The 24,559-nt window shown below is 49.2% G+C and overlaps 1 protein-coding gene across 19 annotated transcripts in view; it reads left to right on the top strand.

The window, feature by feature from the left end:
* COL13A1 (collagen type XIII alpha 1 chain) overlaps positions 1-24,559 on the top strand; it is a 93,412-nt gene that overhangs the window by 31,213 nt on the left and 37,640 nt on the right. For 14 of the 19 annotated variants that reach the window (XR_005957050.1, XM_041490027.1, XM_041490039.1 and 11 more), the window contains exons 5-20: positions 1,742-1,777; positions 2,405-2,431; positions 4,365-4,415; positions 8,217-8,252; positions 9,723-9,749; positions 10,555-10,581; positions 11,647-11,673; positions 11,779-11,805; positions 12,074-12,100; positions 15,804-15,869; positions 19,395-19,511; positions 19,958-19,999; positions 20,816-20,842; positions 21,577-21,612; positions 22,876-22,938; positions 23,525-23,551. Coding sequence is in view for 18 of the 19 variants with exons in the window: in XM_041490027.1 (XP_041345961.1) it covers positions 1,742-1,777; positions 2,405-2,431; positions 4,365-4,415; positions 8,217-8,252; positions 9,723-9,749; positions 10,555-10,581; positions 11,647-11,673; positions 11,779-11,805; positions 12,074-12,100; positions 15,804-15,869; positions 19,395-19,511; positions 19,958-19,999; positions 20,816-20,842; positions 21,577-21,612; positions 22,876-22,938; positions 23,525-23,551 (663 nt within the window). In the remaining variant the exon portion in view is untranslated. Of the gene's footprint in view, positions 1-1,741; positions 1,778-2,404; positions 2,432-4,364; positions 4,416-8,216; positions 8,253-9,722; positions 9,750-10,554; positions 10,582-11,646; positions 11,674-11,778; positions 11,806-12,073; positions 12,101-14,119; positions 14,177-15,803; positions 15,870-19,394; positions 19,512-19,957; positions 20,000-20,815; positions 20,843-21,576; positions 21,613-22,875; positions 22,939-23,524; positions 23,552-24,559 lie in introns of all 19 variants that reach the window. The other 5 variants (XM_041490043.1, XM_041490041.1, XM_041490030.1 and 2 more) reach the window with 4 other exon arrangements.

Here is a 24,559-nt window from a genome sequence, read left to right as displayed (position 1 = left end):
AGACACGGTGCCGTCATGTACCACTCCAGGTACTCACGGGGGACCTGACACAGCTCAGCCCCGACCTTGGGCTCTTCCTGCTCGGGCACCAGCCACAGCAGAGACAGAAGAAGCAAATTCAGCTTTTACCTCAAAAACCACGAGGGAAATCAGCCTGGGCTCAGCTCTGGAGGAAAGCAGCATTTAAGGGACTAAAAGCAGAGGAAAGATCAGTATTATGTTTTCCAGCAGCCACAAAGTAATCCCAGGGCCAGATGCCAACACCAGGAGCTCCGCTCACTGCTGGCACAAAGAGACAGACAAATATTAGCAGGACTGAGAACCCACCTAGAACCCTAGAAGAAAGCAGTTTCCCATAATATATCCTCAACAGAACTTAAAATCGAGCAGCTGTTCAGGGTTTCATCCGTCTGAAAGGGGTGCTTTTGCAAAGTGTACATGGCTCTTCAGTTTATCACAACATATGCTGCATTGGAAAGGAATGCCCCCCATACCAAACAGCCCCCCCAGCTCTGCAGAGGGAAGTGGCTGAGCTTCCACCAGCGAATGGTTTGATCCCAAGCAACAAGGTTTGAGTTTGGGATACACAGCTGTTGTGTACACCCAGAAGAACAAACAGAGCTAAGTGCCTTCCCCTTCCAGAGATTTCAGATTATGTTCACACGCGCTAGGACTGAACATGTGGGGAGGCATAAAGAGGTGGCACCAATGGGGCTGGTGTGTCCAGCTGCAGAAACCAGAAAACCAGGTTTATGTCTGCAGTCAGCCAGGGGCAGGAACATTCTGTTTTACATAAGGAAACCCCAAACATCGCTGGAAACAGAACTGAGGGATTATTATCATGTCATTTTTGCAAAATAGAGAGCAAAAGCTACATGACTGCATAATCATCAAGATCCTTTAGCAATGAGCTGCTGTCTTCCAGATCTGCACAGCCTTCAGTTTTGGTGATCAAGAATGCAGAGGGGGTAATTTTTTCCTTTTTTTTGGTAATTGCATAGTACAGTTTAGCTGTAAGAGGCAGCCAACTGCCTTGTAGGTAAGTGGGTGAAGAAAACTGTTGCTGGTCCAATGTTCATGTGTTTACGAGGCTCTGTCCAGTGTCACCTGACCCAAAGTCATTCCCAAAACCACTGTTAGGATCACTCACATGCTGACAATGCACTGGGAAGTATCTCAGAGGGGTAGAGGACACTGAAAACAGCTGCTCATATGTCTTCTTCCAGACATGCTTTTTCCTGTGTCAGCTTGTGTTCTCACATTTTTCTCTTACTTCTGGACAGGACAGTATTTTTAAGTCTAAAAGAATTGTGTTTTAAAGTGATAACTCTATAAATAAATAGCTAACACCCAGATGACTTTGGTCAAGAAAGAGAAAAATGTGACAGTTGGCCACTGCAGGAAGCCAGTTCCCAGGACCTGGATTTTATGAAGTGTTGGAAATAGGGATAGTACTTTGTTTGACTGGAGACTCCTGTCCTCCTTGTGCTGCCTAAATTGCTGTACGTAATTTCTGTTGTGAGATGTGTGGGTTTGTCATATGTGAAAATGAACTGGTGGCTCACACATTAGATTTGGGCACATGCAAACACATTTTACTCTTTAACTTTCTCCCTCTCAAAATCCCTGGACACTTGCACCACAGTGTGAAGCTGCTGCTGTGGCTTAGTTCAGTTGTGCTGTTTTGTAACCTTGCTTTTGGCCAGTTACCAATTCCCTCTGATTTTTGCCTTATTGCCAGGGGGACAAAGGTGCGATGGGAATCCCTGGGCGGCCGGTAAGTCAAACCCTCTTTTGTGTGCCTTATCATTCCCATTCTCTTCCAACCCCCAGGATTTTGGGGGTGGGGGAGGGTAGCTTTCAGGATAATCCTTGTCATTTTGAGCAAAACTACTCTCCCTGAGCCTCACATCTGAGGGGCTCCCCTGGTCTCAGCAGGGTGACCAGCCCTGCAAGCCACATACATGCTGGGGAGGTGTTTCCATTTCACCTGCTGTACTATCCAGGCCCTTCTCTGGTTCAGCATCCCCCTGTTTGGGTGTCTCCCGTTGCCACCTCATGCGCCAGCTGGGCTTGCTAACCCTGGGTTTCCTAACACGCACCCCTGCTTGCCACTGGCAGCTGCCCCTTCCAAATAACTCTGCCCTGTGCAAAGGGGGCCATCCCCTGCCTGGCTGAGTGCTGTATTTTGGAGCTGCTCCTTGCTCGGGCATCCCATGGTGAGGATGGGGATGAGGACTGGGGCAGGAGCTGAGGCCACCCTGCTCACGCCAGCCCCATAGCCAGGGTTGTGGGGCGGGAGAGCGTGCCTTTGCCGCTGACGCCTGTGTTTGTCTCTCTCTCCTTTCTCTCTCTCTTCCCTGCACCCTCTTGCATGTGGCTGTGACGGCTGCCACTGACCCAGGGACTAAAAGGGCAATCCGGAGAGAAGGTGAGTCAGCTCCCTGTAGCCTGTAGCACCCCCAAACTGTCCTCTTCTAGGGCCAGCCCAAGCTTCCCTGTCACAGTCATGGCCACTGCCGCCAGCTTTGGGCTTCCCTCCATCTTGCTTCCACCCACAACATCCTAAAAATCCCGAAACCTAAATTTCTCACCAAGTGATACACCTACACTACTCTCTAGAATCTATTTCACACCTCTGTGGATTCTAGTCTATCTTGAAGTCTAGGAAACTTTTTCTCCATGAATGAGGGTCAAAGTCGGTGCTCCCCTGGGTGTCAGTGTACCCTGGAGCAGGCAGAGAAATATTCCCAGTGCCCTGGGCTTCCCCATCTTCCGTGTCAGTGCAAGTATATTTCCCAAATTCCTTCCAGGCCAGTCAGCCTCCAAAGATGCTGTGTTTCTTGTTTATGACGATTTACTAACAGTGTAAGAGCTAGTGGGCACATGCAGGGCTTCCTTCAAGGCTTCCTGGATTTTAACCATTGACTTTCTCCCCGTCTGGCAGCTCTGCTTGTCCCAACCAACCTGCAGCTCCCCTCTACCTCCCAGGTTAGCCTGATCCCTGGTGCAGGTGGGAGCAAGGAGTAAAAGTGGCATGGCATGCTCCTATTTCTGACATGGTGGGACCTCTTCCTCCTGAGGAAAGCTGATGGTCTGTGGGACACCATCTCCCAGACTGTTTGCTGTGCAGTGAGTTGAGCTTTGTACCCACAAAGGAGTGCTGGTTTACAAAGCGATCCTACTGCTGGCCCATTTTGAAGTGTTTGGCTTTTCAGTGTTAGTATATTTTCCCCAGAGCTGTACCTCCCACCTGGGAGAGCAGGGAAATTGAGGTGTTTGGGATTCGTGAATAATGGAATGTGTAGAAATTAAGAAAGGTATGGATACTTACCTGACAAGGAAGGTCATCTGTGCAGTACCATACCAGACCCGTTTGCTTCTCTTCATAATAGGGAGAAAAGAACAAGGAAGGGGGAAGTAGGATAGAGATTCTTCATCCTTGTGTTCACTGTTTGCTCATTGCAGCCAACCAACATCCAACAAACCAGAATTTCGCACCCAAAGCCATTCTGCTTTTTTCTCTGCATATCCTTGCATTTGTTTCTGGCCAAAGTTTTCATGAAGGGACAGCAGATAGATACAGACAAAAACAGAAAAAAATCACTTCTAATTGCCCCTGCTGCCCCAAAGGCCTCCCTGAGAGAGCCCTAAGTCTTTGGCAGTCCACAGCTTTGTTTTTCAGAGTGCTTTCCTTTCTTGCAGGCTGCTTGGTTTATGGGATGCTCTGTCCCGAAGCTCCTCAGCCCTGGGCACTTCTGGAGCTGCCTCTCAGGAATACATCATGTTTCCAAAGAGAGTGACATGTCCTGCCCATCACACACTGTGGGTGGCTAGGAGTTGGAGAGGCAGCTGTTTCCTTTTCCAGCAAGCACTTTGCTTTGTTTTCATCCACATCTCAACTGAGTTTGAGAAGTATGCAAGTGAGACATTCCTGGAGGCAACCAAATAGCTGCCTGCAGCTCCCATTTCCCTGGAGCCCAGCACATCTCTCTTTTTTTTTCTTCTGCAGGACACAACCCTCCTGGAACTCGCAGGAAGGAAACCGAAAAGGTTTCAGGCCATCTTTCACACTTGCAATGGGGCAGAACATCTGTTTTGCCAGAAAGTGTTTTATGTGTTTATACTTCCCCTTGCTGAGCAGCTTCCATTTTCTGGCACATCTGAGCAGTTCTCAAGGACCTCTTTTTTCCCAAAGTGTCAGGCAGGAGCTGGGGGAGACCAGAACAGCAGCTGCCCCATAAGCCCTGAAGATCTCACACCTAAGGCACCCTCATTTACCCTCAGTCTTGACAGGAATATAGTTGTCATTGTGTTTTCCTCTCCTGTTCTCACTCCTTTTCCTCTGCTTTGTCTCTCTGCAGGGTGCTCCAGGAGAAGCTGGCATGTCCATCATTGGGCCCCGTGGTCCACCCGTAAGTGGCTTTTCTCTCTATTTTTGTCTGATGCAGGATGTGGGCAAGGAAAGGCTTAGGAGGGGCATTAAGACTCAGCATCAGCTGGAAAGAGCAAAAACCCTGTATAATGTGGTTCCCATGCTGAACCAGCCTTGGTTTTGTACTGCTATTATATACTATATATAATGAAATTATAGCTCATATTCCAGAACAAATGAGGAAGCCTTCCCTTGGCAAGGAAACCAAAGCCCTGCATTTAAAAGGAAGAAGCGTATTTCCTTTGTGCAACGGGACTGCTATCACTTCTGGAGAAAATTTTCCCTTTGCCTGCTAATTTCAGCCTTTGGTTAAATCAGCAGGGAATAAGCCCCCTGATTTTACTGATGAGCAGGATCAGAGCTGAGCCAGTGACTGGGGAGCTCACAAAGACAAAGGGTAGTTCAGAGGTCTTTGTCACGTACCCAAAATCTTGGAAGCTCTTTGTTAGCATGGTTACAGCTTCTCTGGCTGAGAAAAGGCAGGATTTTGCACCCTCTTCCAGTGAAAGTGTCTCTACAAGGTGCAACGGGTCAGCCAAGATGAGGGGTTGGAGTGTTTACGTGCCCTAAATGCTGGATGCTTCTTGCACTGTGGCTCAGCCATCAAGCCTCTGCTTTTGTGCAGAGGCTCCATCCCTGCACAGCCTCCACCAGAGATTTCCATGAAAAAAGACCTGGAGATTCAATTCTCTCCCTCCCAGTGGGCACTTCCGATTTTGATTAACCTGTGAAGAGCACCGTCCTTGACCTGCAGAGAGGATGGGCTGCTGGCAGCCTTTGTTTCACAGCCGAGGTCAAGTGACAGAGACCCAGGCAGTGTGAACACTTGGCTACATCTGGCTTTCCAATTAACTTCCCAAAAGCCTCATGACAAGTGTTTCTAATAAAAACCAGCTTTGCTGGTCCCCAGGCCCACCTGCCGGGGATGCTGGAGTTTGAGAAGTGGCAGAACCAAAGCCCAGGACCCAAATGGGTCTCCCCAAGTGTTTTATGCCTAGCAGATGGTCCTTGGCCACGTGTCCAGGCAAGAAAGAGGGACTGGCAAGTCTCTCAAGCCAAGGTCTGAACAAGACCACCCTGCTCCACAAACAGCAGATTTTGGGGGGGTAAGTGCCCCGTTGCTTTTGCTGTTTCTCATAAGCTCTGGCTCTCAGCCTTCTGAACAGAGTAATTATAGTAATCAGAGAGAAAAGCCACCAGGTCCTGTCCATGAAGGTCCTGCAAAGGAGACAGTTTTCTTGAAGAACACAGTGCCTGGGCTGCAGGACAATTTTGTCTGCTTTGGTGCTGCTGCCTTGGCTGCTGTTTGGAAAAGTGCAGAACGCGTTGCATCTTTAAAGCAGCAGAAAAATTAGATGGCAAATAGTACCTAAAATAGGGTTTTGCCTACACCAAACAAAGCCCTGAGGTGCCAAGACCAGCCCAAATCCACACTTTCCCCCTGCAAAGTCTACTGTGAAGATGATCCAGTTTCCTGGGGAGCTGGTGATAGGTCAAAGGGATGGCTGAGCACTGAAGACAAGCACGGAAACCCTGGCCAAGGGGCCACTCGGAAAGATGTGGGATGACAAATAGTTTCCAGATTTTTGTTTGGAGGTTAAAGTTTTTGCCTGAGCTTAGAGCTGCTTAGCTCCTGGCCAGAGAGGGACAGTGCGCCGATAGTGGCAGAAACAGACGGTCTCCATGATTTGGCAGCTCCTGGGATTACATACTTCATACAATCAACATTTTAAAAAGGAGACAAGGAAAACCAGCCACCCAACAAAAACAGTCTCTTGGAATCGCTCGCTGCTGAACTGTTGTCTTGGCGTGATACCGTGCAAATCATTCTGCTGTCCTCCAAGGAGAAAGAAGCAGCAGTCTGTAGTCTACAGAGGAAGCCAAATTGCACCATTTCCAGGTTTTCTCCCTAATTCTTTTTTTAGCACTTTTTGTCAGGGAGGTGTCCAAGAGGGAACCAGAATTCTGGCTAGGCTCTTCTTGCTTCTTGCCTTTTCAGAAGCCAGCGGTGGACAGATCCTTTAATTTATAGCCTATCTTCCCTCCTGGTCACTGGCCAACAGGGCCAGGTGGTTTTGTGTGTATCTTGCAAAGCAAAGCTGACCAAGTTCAGCTTTGCAGAACTAAAGAAATAGTGCAAATGTGATTAGGTCCTGCTAGCATTGTGTCGAAAACCAGAACTCTTCAGTGCAGTGTGAGGGATTTTGTGGTGGGGGCATCCCTCAAAGCCTGCAAAGAGGCTGTTTGGGGCAATCCTCTGCAGGGGTAAACCCTCACTGAGTCTCTCTGCAGGCAGAGGGTGGCTGGAGATGTTACCTGAAGGTGAAGGTTTTCCCTATCAGTGCAACTCTGAGGTTTCCCAAAGGATTGTTTATTGCTGCACTGTGGCAAACCTCAGCCTCACAGCCCAGGAGCCCCATCTCCTCCTTCCTCTTCCCTTCCCTCAGCACCACATGGGATCACTCTAATTAAGGCAGAGATGCACCCTGTTTATGCCTAGCTCTACCCTAGGAAACCCCTGTGGGGCTCCAGCAGTCCAGTCATGGTAGCTCAAATTGCTGAAGAAAGCATTTTTTTTCCCCCAAATGAGAGAACACATAAGGAAGCTGGGCATTTTGGCATCATAGCCCAGCTTTCAGGGTAGGCAGGATGCCACAGTGGTCAGCTGATGAGCGTGGCACAGGATTTGCCTCATCCGGCTGTTTCTGTCCACATGAGAGTGCTTCAAGATCTGCTGAAGTCTGGGCCAGATGGACCATATGCTTCCTGACCTTTTTTTTTGGAAAACAGATTGAAAAATCCTTAAGTGAATTGGTATCTTTCCTGGATACCAACAAAGCTATGGTAACTGTGACATGTGAAGTCACATGCCCCAAAAACTGAAGAACTACGAAAAATTAACAGCAAGGACATTTTCTCCTTTTTTGGTGTTCTTAAGTAGGGCATGAAGAAGCTGCCAAACACATCCCAAGCCAGTGTTTGCTGTCCCTGATCCCAAACTGGTAGCCATAGCTAGCTAGCCAGGAAGGGCAGGGGGAAAAGTGGTGGTGCTCATGTTCCTGTCATCACACAGCCTAACTTTCCTTTTTGTCTTAGCTCTCAGAGGATAAAAATAAAAATTAAAAAAAAAAACAAACCAAACAAAAAACCAAAAAAAACCATCAAAAAAAAAAACAGAAGAGGAAAAAAATCGTCTCCAGAATTATTTCTTTGAAAAAAAAAAAAAACCAAACAAAAAACCAAAAAAAACTATCAAAAAAAAACAGAAGAGGAAAAAAATCATCTCCAGAATTATTTCTGAGGAAAATGAATGAGCTGGGATATAAGATGAGGAGTGGAGGAGGAGAGGGATGGTTGTATTTAGACACCAGTGACCTGCAAGGCTTGTCTTGCACAGAACAGCACCCTGCATTAAACATCTCAGGTTTATGGCAGCAAGAACTGCCATAAAATGAGCTCAGCCTCTGGAATATACTCCAAAAGCCTAACATATGGGCTAGGGACACCCATCTAATTAGTGTAGCAACTTCAAGGAAACTGCCTGCAATCCAAACTGGAGCTGCTCCAGCATTTTCTTGGCCCTGTACAAATTGGAGAGGGGATGAGAGATTTCCCCTCCTTCCCAAGACACTTTCCCCTTGGAGGGGAATTGGGTATCTCTTCAGAGAGTTGTAGGATAACTGGTCAGAAGCTGGAGGAAAGGCTCTGTAGAGAGGACTTAGGTTCTGTCAAAATTCATTTCAGTTCCTCTAAAATGCTGTCTCTGTTTCATCCTTCCCAGGGACAGCCTGGAACTAGAGGTTTTCCTGGATTCCCGGTAAGTGTAACTCTTAATTTATGAGGTACGGATGTGTGATACTACGAGGAGGCCTCATAAGTGCTTGCTGTATCTCATCATTTCTTCCTGAAACCAATGACCTGATCTGATATCACTGGAAAAAGCTATTTTTTCTTCATTTGTTTTTCTGCTACTTTTTTTTTTCTTCTTTTAAACGATACTTAGGGAGAAAAAACACCCCTACCAAACCAAACCACACAACTCTGAAAGGAAATTAATTTTAAAAAATCCCCAAGTGTTAAAATAACATAGTTAAAGCCAGATCTGTTCAGTAAAAGAAAATCATCCTAAGAAATACCCCTATCCCAAACAAAGAAAACAACCCCTGGGTAGGGGAAATTCCAACTTTAATTGAGCTTTTAGATGATATTCCAATAGCAGCAAGTGCCTGGGCTCCAAAAAAGGCCCTGCTTGTTGAGGGTCAGCTGGGGACTGTGCTAGGCTGAACACCCTGGTCATGCCAAAGGAAAAGGACATGAGGGGGAATTCTTCTTCAGCACAGTTTCAAGGGAACAGAGATAATGCCCAGCAGAGGACAAAGCAAATTTCATTTCAATCCTACAGTTGCTGGCAGCACTCTGTGAAGTGCTGAGGCTGCTGAAGAGCTCCAACAGATGCTATTTATCCATATGCATTTATCCTGGACAGCTAGGAAGCCTGAGGCAAACACAGACACCCCCCACATCCCTGCTCCTGCCGGGCAGCTCAGCTGCTGCTCCAGGACACTGGACGTGCCAGAGCAGGTCTGCAGGGGGACTCTCACGCCTGGAAAATGGGAGGAATTGGCAGCCTCCCCCTGTCTGCCCGGGCTCCACGGCTCTGCCCGTTGTGACAGGGGGGCTGTGAGCTGCCCCTGGGCTGAGGAGAAGCAGATCTCTCCAGGCCCTTGTGGTCTTTGGCTTTTGGAGGAGCAGAAAACAAATCGGCCCAGCTCATGAGAAAGTGCTGGGTGGGACAGCACTGTGGAGCCTGTTTCTCATCAAACAGTACCTTCAGCGTGTGCTGAGCTGTATGTCACCTCTTCCCCGAGACACTTTTATTATTCTGTCGTTTGCAAAAAACCCTTCCCCCAAAGGTGGGTGCCCTTTTAAATCAAAGTCTTGAGAAAACTACTGATATTCAACTAGTTTACTGAACACCGTAAAATTTTAAATTCTGAGATTTTTTTTTTGCAAATTGCCTATGAGTCCTTCCTTGCTTCTGTTCCTGTGTCCAGCATTGCTGCTGAAATGTGCTGACAGTGAGCAGGTCCCTGCTGAAGCAGTTTGAAATCTGGGCTGGTACTCAGTGGACCAGGGACTGCCAGGACTGGACAGGAGGGCAGGGAGTCACCTCACGTCACCCCAGCCCTGCAGTCTTGTGGCACATAGTGCTTCCTGGGGCAGATGGACAAGATGGACAGACTCCATGGGGAAAGCATTTCTCATCATTTTTCCTCTTGTATTTCAGGGCCCTATTGGCTTGGACGGCAAACCGGTAAGCGAAGAACTCCTCTGCAGGTTTCTGCCCTGCCTCCTGCTGGGCCCCACTGGGCTGCAGCCTGTGTGTCACACCCTCTGTTTTAGGGGGATTGTTTTGCAATGTCATGCACTTGCATGGATTAAAAGAAAATTAGGAGGTTGGCAGGCCAGGAGGATGCCACAGATGCCTTGGGGGAGATGCAGGAGTCAGGAGGTTAAGAAAGGCAGAGTATGGCCTGTTCCTTTCTAGGTAAATCTGTAAAATAGCAGTTCACAAGTGCAGCAGCCTGGCTGCTGCAGGGAAAGCCTCAGCAGGCACTCCCACCCAGAATCAGACAGGCAGAGCAGATCCCCGAGGTATCAGCCCTCTGCCTTAGCCAACAGCTTCCTGCTCTTTGCTGCCATGCCAAAAAGACCTGCAGTAGAGGAAGGAAGGATCCTAAAGACTCTGTGAGACCTCCATGCTGTCCTTAGAGATTTGCAGTAGAAAACCAAGTTCTTCTTATCCTTCAGAGCTGGGCATAAACGAGCTACTTCTCCATGAACCCAGTGGGCATGAAACCCATAGCTCCACGTAGCAGCCATGTAGCCAGGTTCCCCAGCACACTGCTCCAGTGCTGCAGTGGAGAAGGAGCTGGTAGCACATAGCTCTGGCTTCTGATTTCCTGCTTGCCGTGAAGAACTTCACCCCAAGAGAGATGTGGCAGCACCTTTCTTGCACTGCTCTGGGGACACACACTTCACTCAGCAGAAGCTGTTAAGTCAACATCATCTAGAGTCTGCAGTGGCCAAAGCTGATGTGTATTTCCTTTCTTTTGCAGGGGCATCCTGGACAGAAGGGCGAGATGGTAAAAATCCATATGTTTGTCTGCGGGTTATGGGTTGGTTTGCAATTATGTTGTGCCTCAGCTGGAAACAAGCTCAGGGGCAGGGCAGCAGTCTTACCTCAGCTGATGCACTTAGCTGCATCCCTAATTCTGTAACTTCATAATAGCAGTGCTGGGATGCATGTCTGTAATTTTTGCATTATGGCTAGCACATTCTTCATGTCACAGCAGCAAGTCTCTAGTTACACATGGGATGTGTTTTCCTTGCACTTAGCAATTATGTTCTTTAAATATATTCTGGGAGCTGACATTTTTCGTGGTTGGCCTCATAGGACAAGTAAAAGTTGATGGAAAGATTTCTGAAAACCCATCTGGCGGCTTTCAACTTACCTAACAACAACCAAAAAAAGCACATTTTTTGTAATAAATGTGGTTCCCACCCGCCCCCCCACCCTCTTGAAGCTCTGTTTCATATGTGCATCATACTAAAATGCTTTTGGTTGAAAATGATAAAGTTAGACTGCACTTTATGAAAGCCCAAATGCTGTCTTGTTCCTCTTGACATCTCTGATGATGAAATCCCAAATATGAGTCTGTCAAGAGAGAGGCTCTGTAGTCACCTTCACTCACTAAAGTGTTGAATGTTTTCTTCTGCTAATTCTGTAATTCTGTTTTTTGAGCCTGAGTGTCAGCATAGGCCTCTGGCAAGCACATGTTGAAGGTCCCCCTCCCCACTCCCCTGTTGCACAATCCCAGCTCAGGCTTCAGTCCTGGCTGCCTCTGGTTCCGTCCCAGAGCGTGGCCGAGGAGACGCGCTGTCAGCTGAGGTCCTGGGAACAATAAGGGTGTGTTTTCCTCATGATTTTTTTCCCCTCTCCTTTTAATATTCCCCCCCACCCCCGTGGTGCAGCCAGAGCATGTGTGCATTTTTCACTCCTCCAGAGTAACAAAGGGAACCCGGATTTCTCTTGGGAATTTTCTTCACAATTGTTTTTAAAAGCTCCGTTTTTCACCTGCTCCATACCCTGTCTTTTTGTCACTGTAAATGGAAAGCCATCCCGTGTTAAATTCTGTGTTTCTTTAAAGGGTGCTGCAGGTCCCAGGGGACAACCTGTAAGTATCCCATCCCTATCCTATCTCTCCCCTAATCCCTTTCCCCTTGCATTCACTGAACTCCTTCATTTACTGAGGCCTTTTTGGATCACTTTTCTCTTGCAGGGACCCCCAGGACAAAAAGGAGAGAAGGTAATTTCAATGGGGGCCTTGTTAAAAGAGAGGAAGGGACTTGGTGGACTTGGTGCTGCTTGATCTGACTGTGAGGAATACCAAGAGCAGAGGGCTCAGGGGATGGGGACAGGAGGCAGGATGCTTGTCGGGTGCAAATTGGCATCGCTGCACTGAGTTTGATAGAGTCACAATGATTTACACCTTCTGGGGCTGACCCTGCGTGCCTATTTTGGTCGCCTCTGTTTGTGGTTTAAACTCTTTCCTTTTTAATCCCCTTCTTCCACAGGGTCAGTGCGCAGAGTACCCGCACAGGGTAAGTCATTAGCGTTATTATCCTCTGTCCCGTGCCTTCCTGCATGTTAATCCTCCTTCGTTTGAATGGCTTTTTGTTGGAGGTAGAGATCGTTCCATTAACAAGATGCGTCATCTGGGCCCCCGGGGCAGTGCTTGGCTGATTGATGTGTTTCGCAGAAAAGCAGCAGATAAGGTTTTCCAGGAGGGATGTTGGTTCTCCGGTCTGTCTGTTCCTGCCCACCAGAGCTGACCCCTAGATAGCTGCAGTCAATTCTGCTTCCTGGAGACCCTGCTGTGCTTTGTGCTGGAGAGGGGAAGGTCCACATCCTCAGCCCAAAACCCAGTGAAACCTGGGGGTTCTGGAGGAGTAGGGGTCACCCACTCATGCCTTGAGCTGCTGCACTGGCTCCGTGGTGCTTGCACAGCCTCTGCTCTGGTTGTGTGGCCTGGAGCAGTGCGGGGTTTGAAGACCTGGGGAAAATCATCATTCCTCCCTCTTTCTTCTCCCTCATGCTGGTGTCATCCCTGCACAGAGACAAGGGGAAGGGTTATGAGGGTAACCTGCCTGAGGGTAACCCTGCACTGCCTGGCCATGGTGCTCTGTCAGGTCCCCACTGAGTTGGTCCCCAAGCCTGGTGGACTTTCTCCCTGCAAGGAAGAGACTGAGCAGGAGGGTTGATGCCAGCAACTGTTTAATGAAAGCCAGGATATTGCCCCACCTGCCCCTTCGTCTTGGCCTGGCCAGCATGTGCTGCAGCCAAGAGTGGAGAGAGAACATCATGGGGTTTGGAGGGGATTTAACCAGTTCTAAAAACAACCAGAGTGCTGAAAATCCACTGGAAATGCATTGGAACAACATCATATGAAGTGGCTGGAATTTGTAATCTGGGTGTACAGGGAGACAAGCTTAAGAGCTTTCTGTTTATTTTTGATGGGCCTCTGGATAATCAGCTGGGCTCTGGTCCCTGGCCCGGAGGGAGCAGGGTTGGAGCAGCAGAGCCGCTGGAGAGTGAGCTGGGCTGGCAGCAGGGGAGAAGGGGGCTGTGGGGAAGTGCCAGTCCCCGTGCAATAACAGCCGCTCAGCTGTGTTTATTTAGTGAGCCGGCTCACTAGATTGTTATGTTAAAAAGAAGCCAACAACACTGGTCACCCGAGCAGTGTCCTGAGTTCCTGTTACAGCCCTTGGCTCTGACTGTCCCCAGTGCTCAAGGTGAAAAGCAGTGGCAGGACCCAAAACGGCACTGGGAAGGGAACTGGTGCATCCCTGGGAATAGCCTGGGCTCGGGCCTGGGGGCAGAGGCACACTGGTTTGGTGGGTCAGGGTTGTAGGGTGGCTGGTGAGCTGCAGGGCTGTGACAGCAGGAAAAGGGTGGGGGCAAAGCCTCACATCCTGGCAGCGTTTTCTTGCCTCTCATGGAGATACTTTTGGTCTCATGAGGCACCAGGCTCAGCATTATAAAAAGCCCATGAGTTGTTCACGGCTGAGACACGCTCGTGGCAAGGGTGACTGTCCTCAGATCAACTCAAGGACAGGCTGTCCTGAACTGCAAGTTCAGGGAGCCAGAGGCACAGACCAGCCAGCAGAGGTGCAGTTCTCTTTCTTCCCTGAATGAAAATTAGGATGAGTCTTGTTGCAAAAATGTGACACTGCTGACCGAATTGCAATTTATTCTTGCTTTTCTGTTTGATAAGGCTCTTTGTCAGATGTTCTGGGTGAGGAAATGAAAATCAGCATCCTGACAAACCGGGGATGTTGTTTCAGTTTTGTTTCATATTTGTTTTCTTAGGAAGGAAATACAAGGTTAGGATATGTGCCTTGGCTCTTGTAGTTTCCTATTTTTTGTCTGTATGAGTCTGTGTGGCCTGCACTGCTGTGAGGGATGAGCCCATGCATTGGTGCTGCCAATGCAGGGTGAGAGGGCCCTTTAAGCTGCTGCCAAGTGCCACTCAGGGAAACAGGGGGACCAGCCCTGCTGTGTTGGCTGTCAGAAATGCTGTTTGTCTCACTGACCCTGTTTGTGTGTTCCCTGTTCCCCAGGAGTACCTAAGTACCACACTTGCAGCCCTGCGCTCTAACCAGATCCTTACGCTGAAGGTTTGTGGGTAGCGCTCTGAGGGGACCCAGTTCTGATGCAAAGGCTCGAGGGTGCACATCCAATATTGCACGCTGCCTTCTGAAAAAACTTCCCATTGGAACACAGAGGAGGCAGGGCAGGAGCTGGGTGGAAGTGCCTTCAGATTTCTTCTCACCTGAATCCATTGCAGGGTCTTGTTTTGCCTGTTTTCAGGACTGGTTCTCTCCATTTTCCTCCTTATCCTTTCCAGCATCCTCCCTCAGCTTCCCTGTAAGCTGTGTGATATTTCAGATGCCCTTCAGCACTTAAGCAGCCAGGCAAAGCCAGCTTAGCTGCACTGTCTTTTAGAAAGGGGAGGTTTGCCTTTGGGTAAAATCAGCCCAGCTGAATTTCCAGCAGCACTGCTTTTGGAGTGATAGCTTGTGGCTGTCTGGATCAGTGCATTTGAACACAACCATCTGATCATGATGCTGCAAAATTGGGTTACTACTTCTCTTTGCAACAGAACTGGATCCTTGCTTTCACTGCACACATGAAGTACAATGTTTAAAGAGAATAAGATGTGCTCCTTGGAAGTGTATGGTTTCTGTGGTGGGACACCTGTGGGCACACCTCTGGGATCTGAGTGCGCAGCTCACGTGGGGAAATGCCACACATGGGCACCTTTTTATGCCCAAGCATAGAAAGGCTCTTCATCTCTCCCTATGTAAATCAAGAGCAGCTTCAATGGAAAACTGATAGGAACAGGAAAGTGGATCAGGCCAGAGCAGCATTCCTGGGCCTGGAGCCGACATGGTGGGTGCCAGCATGACAGCAGCGTGCGTGCAAGTGGAAACTGGATACAGCAAAAGGATGAACAAATGCTGCTGAGCTTTAGTGCATTTGATTTCTGTGTGTCCGGGTCAGCTTTGTGCCCTAAGGCAGCATTCCTGGCTATAAGCAGTCAGAAGGTGATGATACTGTTGAGCAAGGAAAAACAAAGCTCAGGCTGCCAAGGCAATGCCCTGCTTAGGTGTCCAGCTCCAAGGCCTGATCTTGTCCCTTGGCCGTGGTGGTTATGTCTGCCAAGTTAAATGATGCAGGCCAGGACCTCTGTGCTGACCCCAGCTAGCCTTTCTCCCTCCCTTCCACACCTGGAGGAAGAGTGAAACCTGGAGATACAGTGGGTTTCCTGTAAGAAGAGCTAGAAAACTGCACTTGGAAAACTTGGAGAAAATTGTAATTCTGATAGTTGCCCCAAATCTGATGATGATGAGAAGTTAAGAGAAGCAATCCCATCGCTGGACACCCTGGCAGAGGGATGCCTTGCAGTGAGCCCTTCCTAAGGAGATCAGCAGAGCTGAGTCAGAAATCCCCTGGCCAAGTTGTGTTTCCGGGCAGAGGGAGCTGTGAAAGCTCTGTGCAGCGAGGCACTGGGATGGTGAGTGGGCACCCCACGCGTGCCAGGCTGGCCCCTGGTGGGTGCCCCTGAGCAGCTCGGAGGTCTGCCCGCAGGTGCCTGCCCCGCGCCGCTCTCCCGCCGGCCTTCGTTTTCATGGCAATCTCTCTGTTCCCCTCTTCTCTGGTCTCTCCCCTGGCTGCTCTCTGACTCTCGGTGCCCTAATGGCCTCCTTTTGCCCTGCGACCTTCTGGTTTGATCTTCTTCAGCTGCTGCCTCTCCTCAATTCAGTGCGGCTGGCTCCACCTCCGGTCATAAAGAGACGCACTTTCCAGGTAGACTTCTCCTCCTTGTTGCCTGTTTCTGAGCTTATCCCTATGCTTGCAATTAATCAGCTTGCTACCTGTCTTTCTTCGCCTACAGAGGGCTTTCCAAGAGTTTCAGGCAGAGCTGAGGGACTTTCTTTAAAGCAGAGGAAATCTTTGATGTGATAATGTTGCTAAAAAGAAATGCAGTGAAGCCAGATTTTTGAACTAAAAGAAATGGGCCATGAAGCTGTTCTTGGGGCTGTCGACAAGCAGCCTCCTCCCTCAAGGAGTCAGTTCCTGCATATTCAATCTCCAGAAGAGGTTGGAAGCCTCTTGCTGAAATTCATCTAATGTCTGTGAAATTTAACTGAGATGAATGAATAGGCAAACGCTTCTTCTAAGGGCTAGTCTAGTCTGAGGCACTTGGGGAAATGTGTTTAAATAAGCTCTTAGAATGGTTTCATTAAATTGCATTAAATCTTTGTGTAAACACATTTATTTTGGTTTCCAGGGCCATAATTCATGTTTAGTTTATTTTGGGAATGAATTCATAAAGTGAATTACGGACATATGAATAGTGAATAAGAGTGTCCATAGTCAGAGTTCATGTGGCTTTTAATGAGCCCACTTTATGCTCCCTCATTCCATCAGTTGGGATTAGCTTTCCTGTGTGGACAAACTGCTGCAATTACCCTCCTGAAGTGTGCTGGGCACTCTTTATTAAGTGGCTGGGTTTTGTCACCCTGCTGCCTGTCTAGACAATCGGATGCCAGCAGGGAACTGCAGGATGCAAGAGACCTTTACCATGAGGTGCCTGGTCCTTGCTCAGCTCTGGACAAATCCTGACCTTCCCACTTGAGCCCGTGGTTTCAGTTCAGTTTCTATCGATTCAGCACTCACACCACACAGAGCCCCACGGATTGCACTGTTTGCCCTTCAAAGTGACAGTCTGGAGAGCCAGGCCAAGGACTGACCTCTTGGGAAGGCTTTGAAAGCTGAAGTTCCTCTCCAGGATGAAGTGGGAAACTTGAATAGCTGCCCTACATCCTGTCGTCAGCCAGGGCTGCAAATTCCCTCTGTCCACAGAGGAAAACGTCACCGGAGTTTTGCCATGATCCGTTTTGCCTTTGCTGTACTCATTCTCTAAATGCAACAGGGTCTGCTCCTGCAGATCTGCCACCGCCAGGCAATTCCAGGAGCCCAGCCTGTGAGTACTAAGGAAAAAAGTGGGGCTGCAAAATGGATGTTAGCACCAGCACCTGGAAGAGAGGAAAATCCTGCTGCTAGCTCTGAGCACATCAGCAGGAGTGCTTTGCCCCAGGTCTGGGGGTTAGCTGAGCACGGGCTGAGCGGGGTCCTCTGTGAGGAGGCTGAGCAAGCACTGTATTGCTGGGGTGTAGGCAGGGTGGCTGGCTGGTGTTTAAAAGAACTGAAAAATAGTTCCAGTCGACAGCTAAAAATATAGAATGACAACTGAGGAAAATGACACCTGATCTCCCACTAACTGTATCCACTTACTGTCCATTTAGCTCTGTGGGGGTCCTTTTGTGCTGAACACATTAATGAGGCTATAATGATGTGGTAATAACACTTTGTGTGTTTAGGCATCTGCAAGGATAGGCACTTGCCTAAACAAAGCCTGCTGTGCCCAAGACAGCAGAGTGAGGGTGATGCAAATGTGACTTAGGGTGAGCTCCTTCCAGCCACTCCCTGTGCTGGGGCAGGGCTCCTGCTCTGCCATCTCCCTGTCCCCTACCAGCGCCCCGTTCCAGCACCATGCTGCATTTTAGTGCCCTAAATCTAGAGCATGGACTGGGCTGGCAGAGAGTAGCTGAGGTGGGAATAGAGAGAGAGCCAAAGTGAGATGGGCAACGCTCCCTGTGTCTTCCCATTGTGCATCCATGCTGGGGGTATTACAAGATGCAGTGAGAGGGAAGTCTTTGAAGCTGGAATGAGAGGTTAAGGCAAGAGGAAATCTAGAAATATATTCCAGTGTCCTCCCAACATCTTCATTAGGTCCAAATTACCTTCCATATTTAAAAGCTATGAGACCATTTACAGGATAGTTGAATAGCACTGAGTATGGAGGATAAGGAAGCTTAATAAAAAATCTGCATTCCCTTGCAAGGGCCACAGGATGAATGAAGATCCCCTTTAAAACTGGGGAGAAGCAAGGGCATCCCTCCTGCCTGGCCCTGCAGGCTTCCCAGTGTGGGCTGAGGGTTGGGCAGTGAGGCACAGGAAAAGGGCTGTTGCTCCACATATGACCGAGCTTCTCGTGAGCCTGGCCCACGTGTTGGAAATTTTCTTTTAAATAGAGCTCATGGCAGAAAGGATGAAATTTGCAGCTTATTACTTTCATTTATCATTCTAAATAAAGCAAACATCCCTGTATCTGCATGTTTTACTAAAGGCAGCCAGGATAAACAGTGCACTTGGTAGGAACACAGGGGACAGATTTCATGCATTTTCCTCCAATGTGTAAGGCTGTAGAGAGGATAAATGCAGCGGAGACCCAACTGCACACCCACTGACTTTTAATTGAGAAACAGCCATATTTGGTTTCTAGATTCCCATGGATCCACCAAGGGAAGTTTTTCAGGTTTGAATTGGATCACTAGCAGTAGGCTCTCATGGTACTTTGTCTAGGGAGGTGAGCCTAATAAGCGAGCAGCTTAGCACGGGTGCCACAGTGCCCTGGGAGCTGGATTAATCAATTATAGGTCAGCAGTCTGGTATTCAAACGTGGTGCTTCCAACCCACTGTCTCCTCAGTGCCGCTTGGTGCCACGTCCAGGCCCTTGGGGCCAGATGACATTGCTGAGGCATGAGCCACAGCCACCCATGGCTACTGAGGGGCCTGGGGAGGAACCGGCTCAAACAGCTCCATCTCAGAGAGCTGAAAATGGCAGGTGGCTCAGCATGCACTGCCTTGTTAAATCTCAGAAAAACAGGCTCTGCCTGGTGTACGTGGGCCTGCCTTGGGTGGGCTCCAGGAATGCCATGATGATCGTGTTATTTTCTTTTGGGTTTGTGGCATTTCTACTTTTGGGCCTTGGCAAAACAGAGGGAGTGTTGTCCAACAAATATAGTATGGGGGGAAACTGGCTGAGGTAAGACACTGTGGCTCTGCCTGGAAGTGCCAGTGTCGTCACGGGAGGCTTTGCTTCACATGTGACAGTCAAGTGCTTTGGAAAGCCTCCTCAGAGACTTAAGAGATGTTGGTCTTTGACACATAAATTTCTCTTGGCTGGCTCAATGAAGAAAAAGGTCTCTTTGGACTGCTCTGTCATCTCTAGATGCCTCTAGAAGGGAGCTCTGACCAGGTGACCTCAGAAGTCTTTGCAAACCATTGGGTGCTGGCTCTGCTCCCCAGGCAGCCCAGCTGTTCTCGGCAGGGCTCTCCATCACTCTTGGAAACTTCTCCTGGCAGTAACCTGGGACTTGCTTCTATCTCCTCTGCTTCAGTCAGGCTGGCCTGCCTTGGGCCCTTAGGGTGGTGGTGTGAAGGGTTTGCTCTGCCTGCTGCTAACTCTTGTTTTACAAACTGCAGGGTGAACAAGGACAGGCGGGGATCCAAGGTCCCCCGGGGCCCCCTGGTCCACCAGGACCCCCTGGACCAGCTGGACCCGAAGGAATCCCAGGACGTCTTGGGCCAGTTGGACCCCCTGTAAGTCCTTACCAAAACTGAAATCCTTCTGCTTCCCCATCCCCTAGGGCACAGGCTGTTTCCTCTGTTGCTTCTAGTGAGGCTGAGATAGCCACGGACAGGAGGCTTGCAGAGAGTGTGGATGTGTGGACAGGAAGAAGTTCCGGGGAAGGAGGGGAGTCAGAGGGAAGGCAGAGATGTGAACTGGGCACTGCTGCTATCTGGACACACAGTGGGTGACACCAGGCTCGTTTCCTCCTCGTCAGCCCCTGCAGATGGCCCCGGGGAGGAAGTAACATGTGGGGTGTAATTGTCCTGCTCCCTGCCACCCCTTTGAAGTCTTGTCCCTGCCCTAGCAAGCAGTCGAGGAGGGTGGGAGCAGAAGAACCATTTATAAAATAAAACCATTGCTGAATGGCAGGGCAGAGGGCAGAAAGTGCTGCTAATGTACCTCTCTCTTGCAACAGGGCAGAGCAGGAGAGCCTGGAAAGCCTGGCAGGGATGGAAAGGTGGGTACCAGAATGGAGCTGCAGGGGCAAATGTGGCATGCTGGCTCTGCAGCCGCTGCAGAATGAAAGGAGCTTCCATCTCCAAGAGTTTTCAAGGCCTGCTAGCAGGAAAAGCAAGTCTTGTCCCTGGAGGCAAATGCACCTCTCCCCACACAATACAGGGGTCAGCACTGTCCTTTTTCTCTGGGAGATCTTCATCTCTCTCTGAGGAGCCAAGAACAGGATGGCTAAACACCTGAATTGCCAGAGCAGGTGGCATAGGCATCAGAGATTATCTAGAGTAGTTTTCCTTTCCTGCCTGCTCACAGGCAGCTCTTGCATAGATATTTTGTTTATTTATATTTACACACACGTATGTCTGGTATGCTTCATGGTTCATATCAGGTAAATTGTTTGGGTATTTCTCATTTAGAGACACAAGTGGTGTGTTTGTTAATACATTCTCTCTGTTTAGCTTGCCAGAGGAAGCTGCAAATGCTTGATTTACTCCAGAGCTGCAGTGGGCTGGGAACAAGTTCCCCAAGCAAGCCAGAGAAACAGAAAAGATTCTGAGCATAATGCATAAGGCAAAGCAGCTTTTTAGTTTTCAAACTGAGCAAGAAAAACCTGCGGGGATGGAGCACTGTGGGCATAAGTTTATTTGGGTGTATGCACTAAGATATCTGCATGAAGAATAGATTGGGGATGTTTGAGCTCACCAGTGCAAATCTCTAAGGAGTGTTTCAAATCAAACCAGCCAGCATCCCCCCATCACCCTGCTGTCCATGTAATGTCTGCACTTTCCAACCCCAGTGTCTGTTTTGACTTTATCCACAGGGCTTACCTGGGCCTCCTGGACCAAAGGTGAGACATCTCACCTCGCTTAGAGGTGTAGAAAGATGATGAACAGAGATGGAGCCTCCTGACGAGGACAGATGTGTACATTTTGATGGATGGAGGAGGGGTAAAAGAGGTTACATCAAAGAGCTGAGAAGGATTTCTAACCCAGCTCAGCACTGCCTCTGGGGCCCAGCCCCTGTGCTGACTCATGGGTTTCGTCCAGGCGACACGTCTGAGTTGCATCTCGACTGAGCCAGGCACGCCTCATCAGCCCATCTTGCAAAATTGTTTGCCACACACAGCTTTACTGGCTTCTTCCATTCTCAAAGCATTTCCCAGTGCTTCAGGAATGGATTTTGCAATGCTATTGTTAACTCTGCCACGGTTTCCCATTTATTCACTTGCCAAAGTGCGAGGGAGGGGGTGGTTGTTGTTCTTTTTCAGCTGCAGCCGCCCAACCTAATTTGTTTTTATCTGAGATATGTAGCCAGGGTGAGGAGATGGGAACCGTGGAGCTGGGGCACAGAGCTGACACAGGTTAGCTGTCTGCCAGGGCTTTCCTGCCAGGGCTCAGCCCAGTGCTGGTAACGCTGACCGGTGGGTCTGAAGGGACAGGAGCTCACTGGAATCACTCGGAGCAAAAGGCAGATTTTCCCCGTGGAATGCTCTCCCATCCCAGCAATACCCCAGGGAAGAGGACAGAGATTTGTCCCTCTCAGGCCAAGCCTCACTTTCTTTTGTCTTTTGGCCTTTTGCAGGGAGATGCTGGGATTCAGGGATACCCTGGCAGAAAGGTAAGGAGGGAAGCTCCAGTGTTGTTCCATGAATGAAGTGCACCAATGCTTTCTGGAATCATGGCTGAAATTCTGTGGGCTATGCTGGAGCCTCCTGTGGAGCTCTGCTCCTGCTGGGTTTGCAACAGGCCCACAGATTCCCTGCTGTCACCTGTGTAAAGAGAGCCTGGGCCCAGAGTTTTCTTTAACTCCCCAGCAGCTATGGAACAAATATCTCCCTGTATGTGTGTGTGTGTGCCTCTCTACACCCACTTCCAGGCTGAAATGCATTTCTTATGCATCCAGACCCATGTGGGAAGCTGAAAAGGGCCAAATCCCTGGCTATTGCTCTCTGGGATACAGGAAAGAGTCAATCCTGCCCTGGGTTAAAAGGCAGAAACTGGCAATGCCCAAATGCCTTCAGCAGCAGCTGATTAACAGCAGGGCTGTCAAGCCCGGAGGGTGTAATGAAGAGACAGGAAGAGAGACAGGGGAAAGACACAAAGGGAGATCAAACAGGAGAGAGGGAATGAAGAGATACTGCTAAAGAGATGTCAGCTGGAGAAGGGGAAGGTGAATATTCCCAGCAGGAAGGAGTCCTGTGTCCCCTTTTATCTCTACGTTGCTTTATGGGTGCTCTGCAAGCAAAATGGCAAGACCTGAGAGCTTTTTAATTAGCTCTGTATAAACTGAGAAGTTTTTGTTATGTCAGGAAGTGGAAATTACAGCCCCTGCAGACCACAGCCCACTCCTGCAGGCAGACAGAATTTATTGCCCCTTCTCCCAGCGACCCGTGGGGTTTTCCATTAGGAGCCTGTCCTGTCCCGTGTGCGCAGGGCGGGCGGCTCTGGCAGCGACCTCACAGCGAGGGCCTCTCCCAGCAGCTCCTCTTGCATGAAACAACTCGTCTGGCTCGTTCACTGCCCAGCCAAGAGCCCACCCTGATCCTGAAGGATGAGCCCAAGGCTTTCCCTGGGAAAGCTGGAAGGAATGGATGAATGTAAGGCACCAAATCCCATGGGAAGGGAAAAGAAGGTGAAATGTTGAGGGAAGTTGTTAACTCAGATATGATGTAGGATATGGGGCTGCTCCCTCCACTCCGTGCATTTCATACACTGAGTATCCTTCTTGATGCAGAGTGGTGCTCCTCTCCCAGAGAGCCAGGGCTAGGTTGGTGTGTGTGGGACATCCCTCTCACACCTCTGCTGGCCTTTCTGGCAACCCACAGCCTTTCCTTGCTGCTGTGTTTGCTTCTTCCACTGTTTTCTTTGTTCTTTTCCTCAGGGTGAGGTGGGCGAGTCAGGCCTGCCCGGTGCCCATGGCCTCCCTGGAGCCTCTGGCCCCAAGGTAACCCTTGAACTCCAGTCAGAGGGGGCACCCCTCAGGGGCAGATAGCCTGGCACAAGCCTATCCTAAAGGGATATCAAAGGCCAGGGGCTGGAGACAGGTCTCTGGAGCCTGGAATGAACCACGTAGACAGGAACACTTTCTCCTGTGTGAAGAATCTGGGCAATTGTTGGCCAAGGTGATTCCATGCTGTCCTGAACCAGGACCTACATAGTCCCCCATTAAAGAATAAAACCGACCCAGCCTTTAGAGGCTTTTGCACCAGGGCTGTGGAAATGAGGGTACTATGGACCATGAAATGTTTCAATGGTTTCTACACCCTTATCATGTAGAAAAGCGTTGGTGTGGGCAACCTCCAGCATCCACTCCAAGGACCTAAGCTGCCTTTGCACTCCCTGGGAGGGCAGGGCTGCAGCCAGTGCTCGACTGGTATCATGTTGCTGTGAGGAGACCCAGAGTGCTGGGGTTGCATTTATCACACCCCTCTTTTGGCTTCTTTGTCTCTTGCTGTTACTGCTTGCTTGGTTTCCCTTTATGTTCACTGTCCCTCTCTGTTTCCCCCCTTTCTCTCTCCTTTGCTGGGCAGGGTGAAAAAGGGGACGCTGGCATAAAGGTAGGCACAACAAATATATTTTCCTAACTCACAGCAGATCACCTGGGAGATACTGCTCCTCGGGCTGATGGATTACAAGGGGAAGTTGGGTGCAAGGCAGCTGAGTGGGGTATTTGATGGAGTACACATCTGTGCTCTGATTAACCACAGACAGGCACTCCGAGCTCAGGCAGTAAAGGCTGCCTTCATCCGTTCGGTGGAATTCGATTCTTACCAAAGGCATTTCTCTGACTATGAAGCTTGCTGGTGATTTGTTGCATCTCCCTATTTGATGGGCTAGGTTGGGGTTTCCTCATAAAATCTGGTTAGCTGACGCATCAAATCCGCTCAAACTCCGCCATTCAGGCTGAGGTTTGGCACCAGCTTTTCTGTCTGTTTCTGGACACTTTTTACAGGCTCATATGGTCTCTGCCCAGATGTTATCTATTTGACTGAAATTTACTGTACCCATATATTTAAAGTATATTACTCAATGTAGACTGTGCTTAAAACATTACAACATTGGCAAGTGTTCATGGCAGTCAGAGCACACTGTGTCATGCCATACATCTTAGACATTGTGAGGAAAGACTGGTCCTGTAATATTTGGAAAGGCATTAACTGTGACACGTACATTTCAAGTATTTAGTGTGTGGCATGCAGCTCATTTATCGTGCAGCACATACACTTTCTATATCTTTTCCATCTGGATGGATTGCTGTTTGAAGAGAGAAAAGGCCCCTTCAGAGCTTACTAAGGATGCATTACTTGGAGTTTAAAGAAATGTTCTTTGGGAATGCAGGCTCTGGGTACATAGCTGAATAGAGCAGCAGGGATTGTCTTCCTACAGGAGAACACCTCCTCAGAAATACTTCAGTGCATGTATTTCCCTGTGTCCATGTCCACATCAGTGTAATTCCCTCAAGCACAAAGGTATTGCTCCTCTTTGTGCCATTGTGAACGAAGGTGGAATTGCACCCAGAACTGATGTGCTTTGAGGGTTTGGAGTTTGCTGCTCTCTCGACAGCA

Source organism: Pyrgilauda ruficollis, unplaced genomic scaffold (assembly GCF_017590135.1).
Source record: "Pyrgilauda ruficollis isolate IOZ18807 unplaced genomic scaffold, ASM1759013v1 scaffold98, whole genome shotgun sequence".
Lineage (NCBI taxonomy): Eukaryota > Metazoa > Chordata > Aves > Passeriformes > Passeridae > Pyrgilauda > Pyrgilauda ruficollis.
Note: the sequence above shows the minus strand (reverse complement) of the source record. Positions and strands in the feature narration are given on the sequence as shown.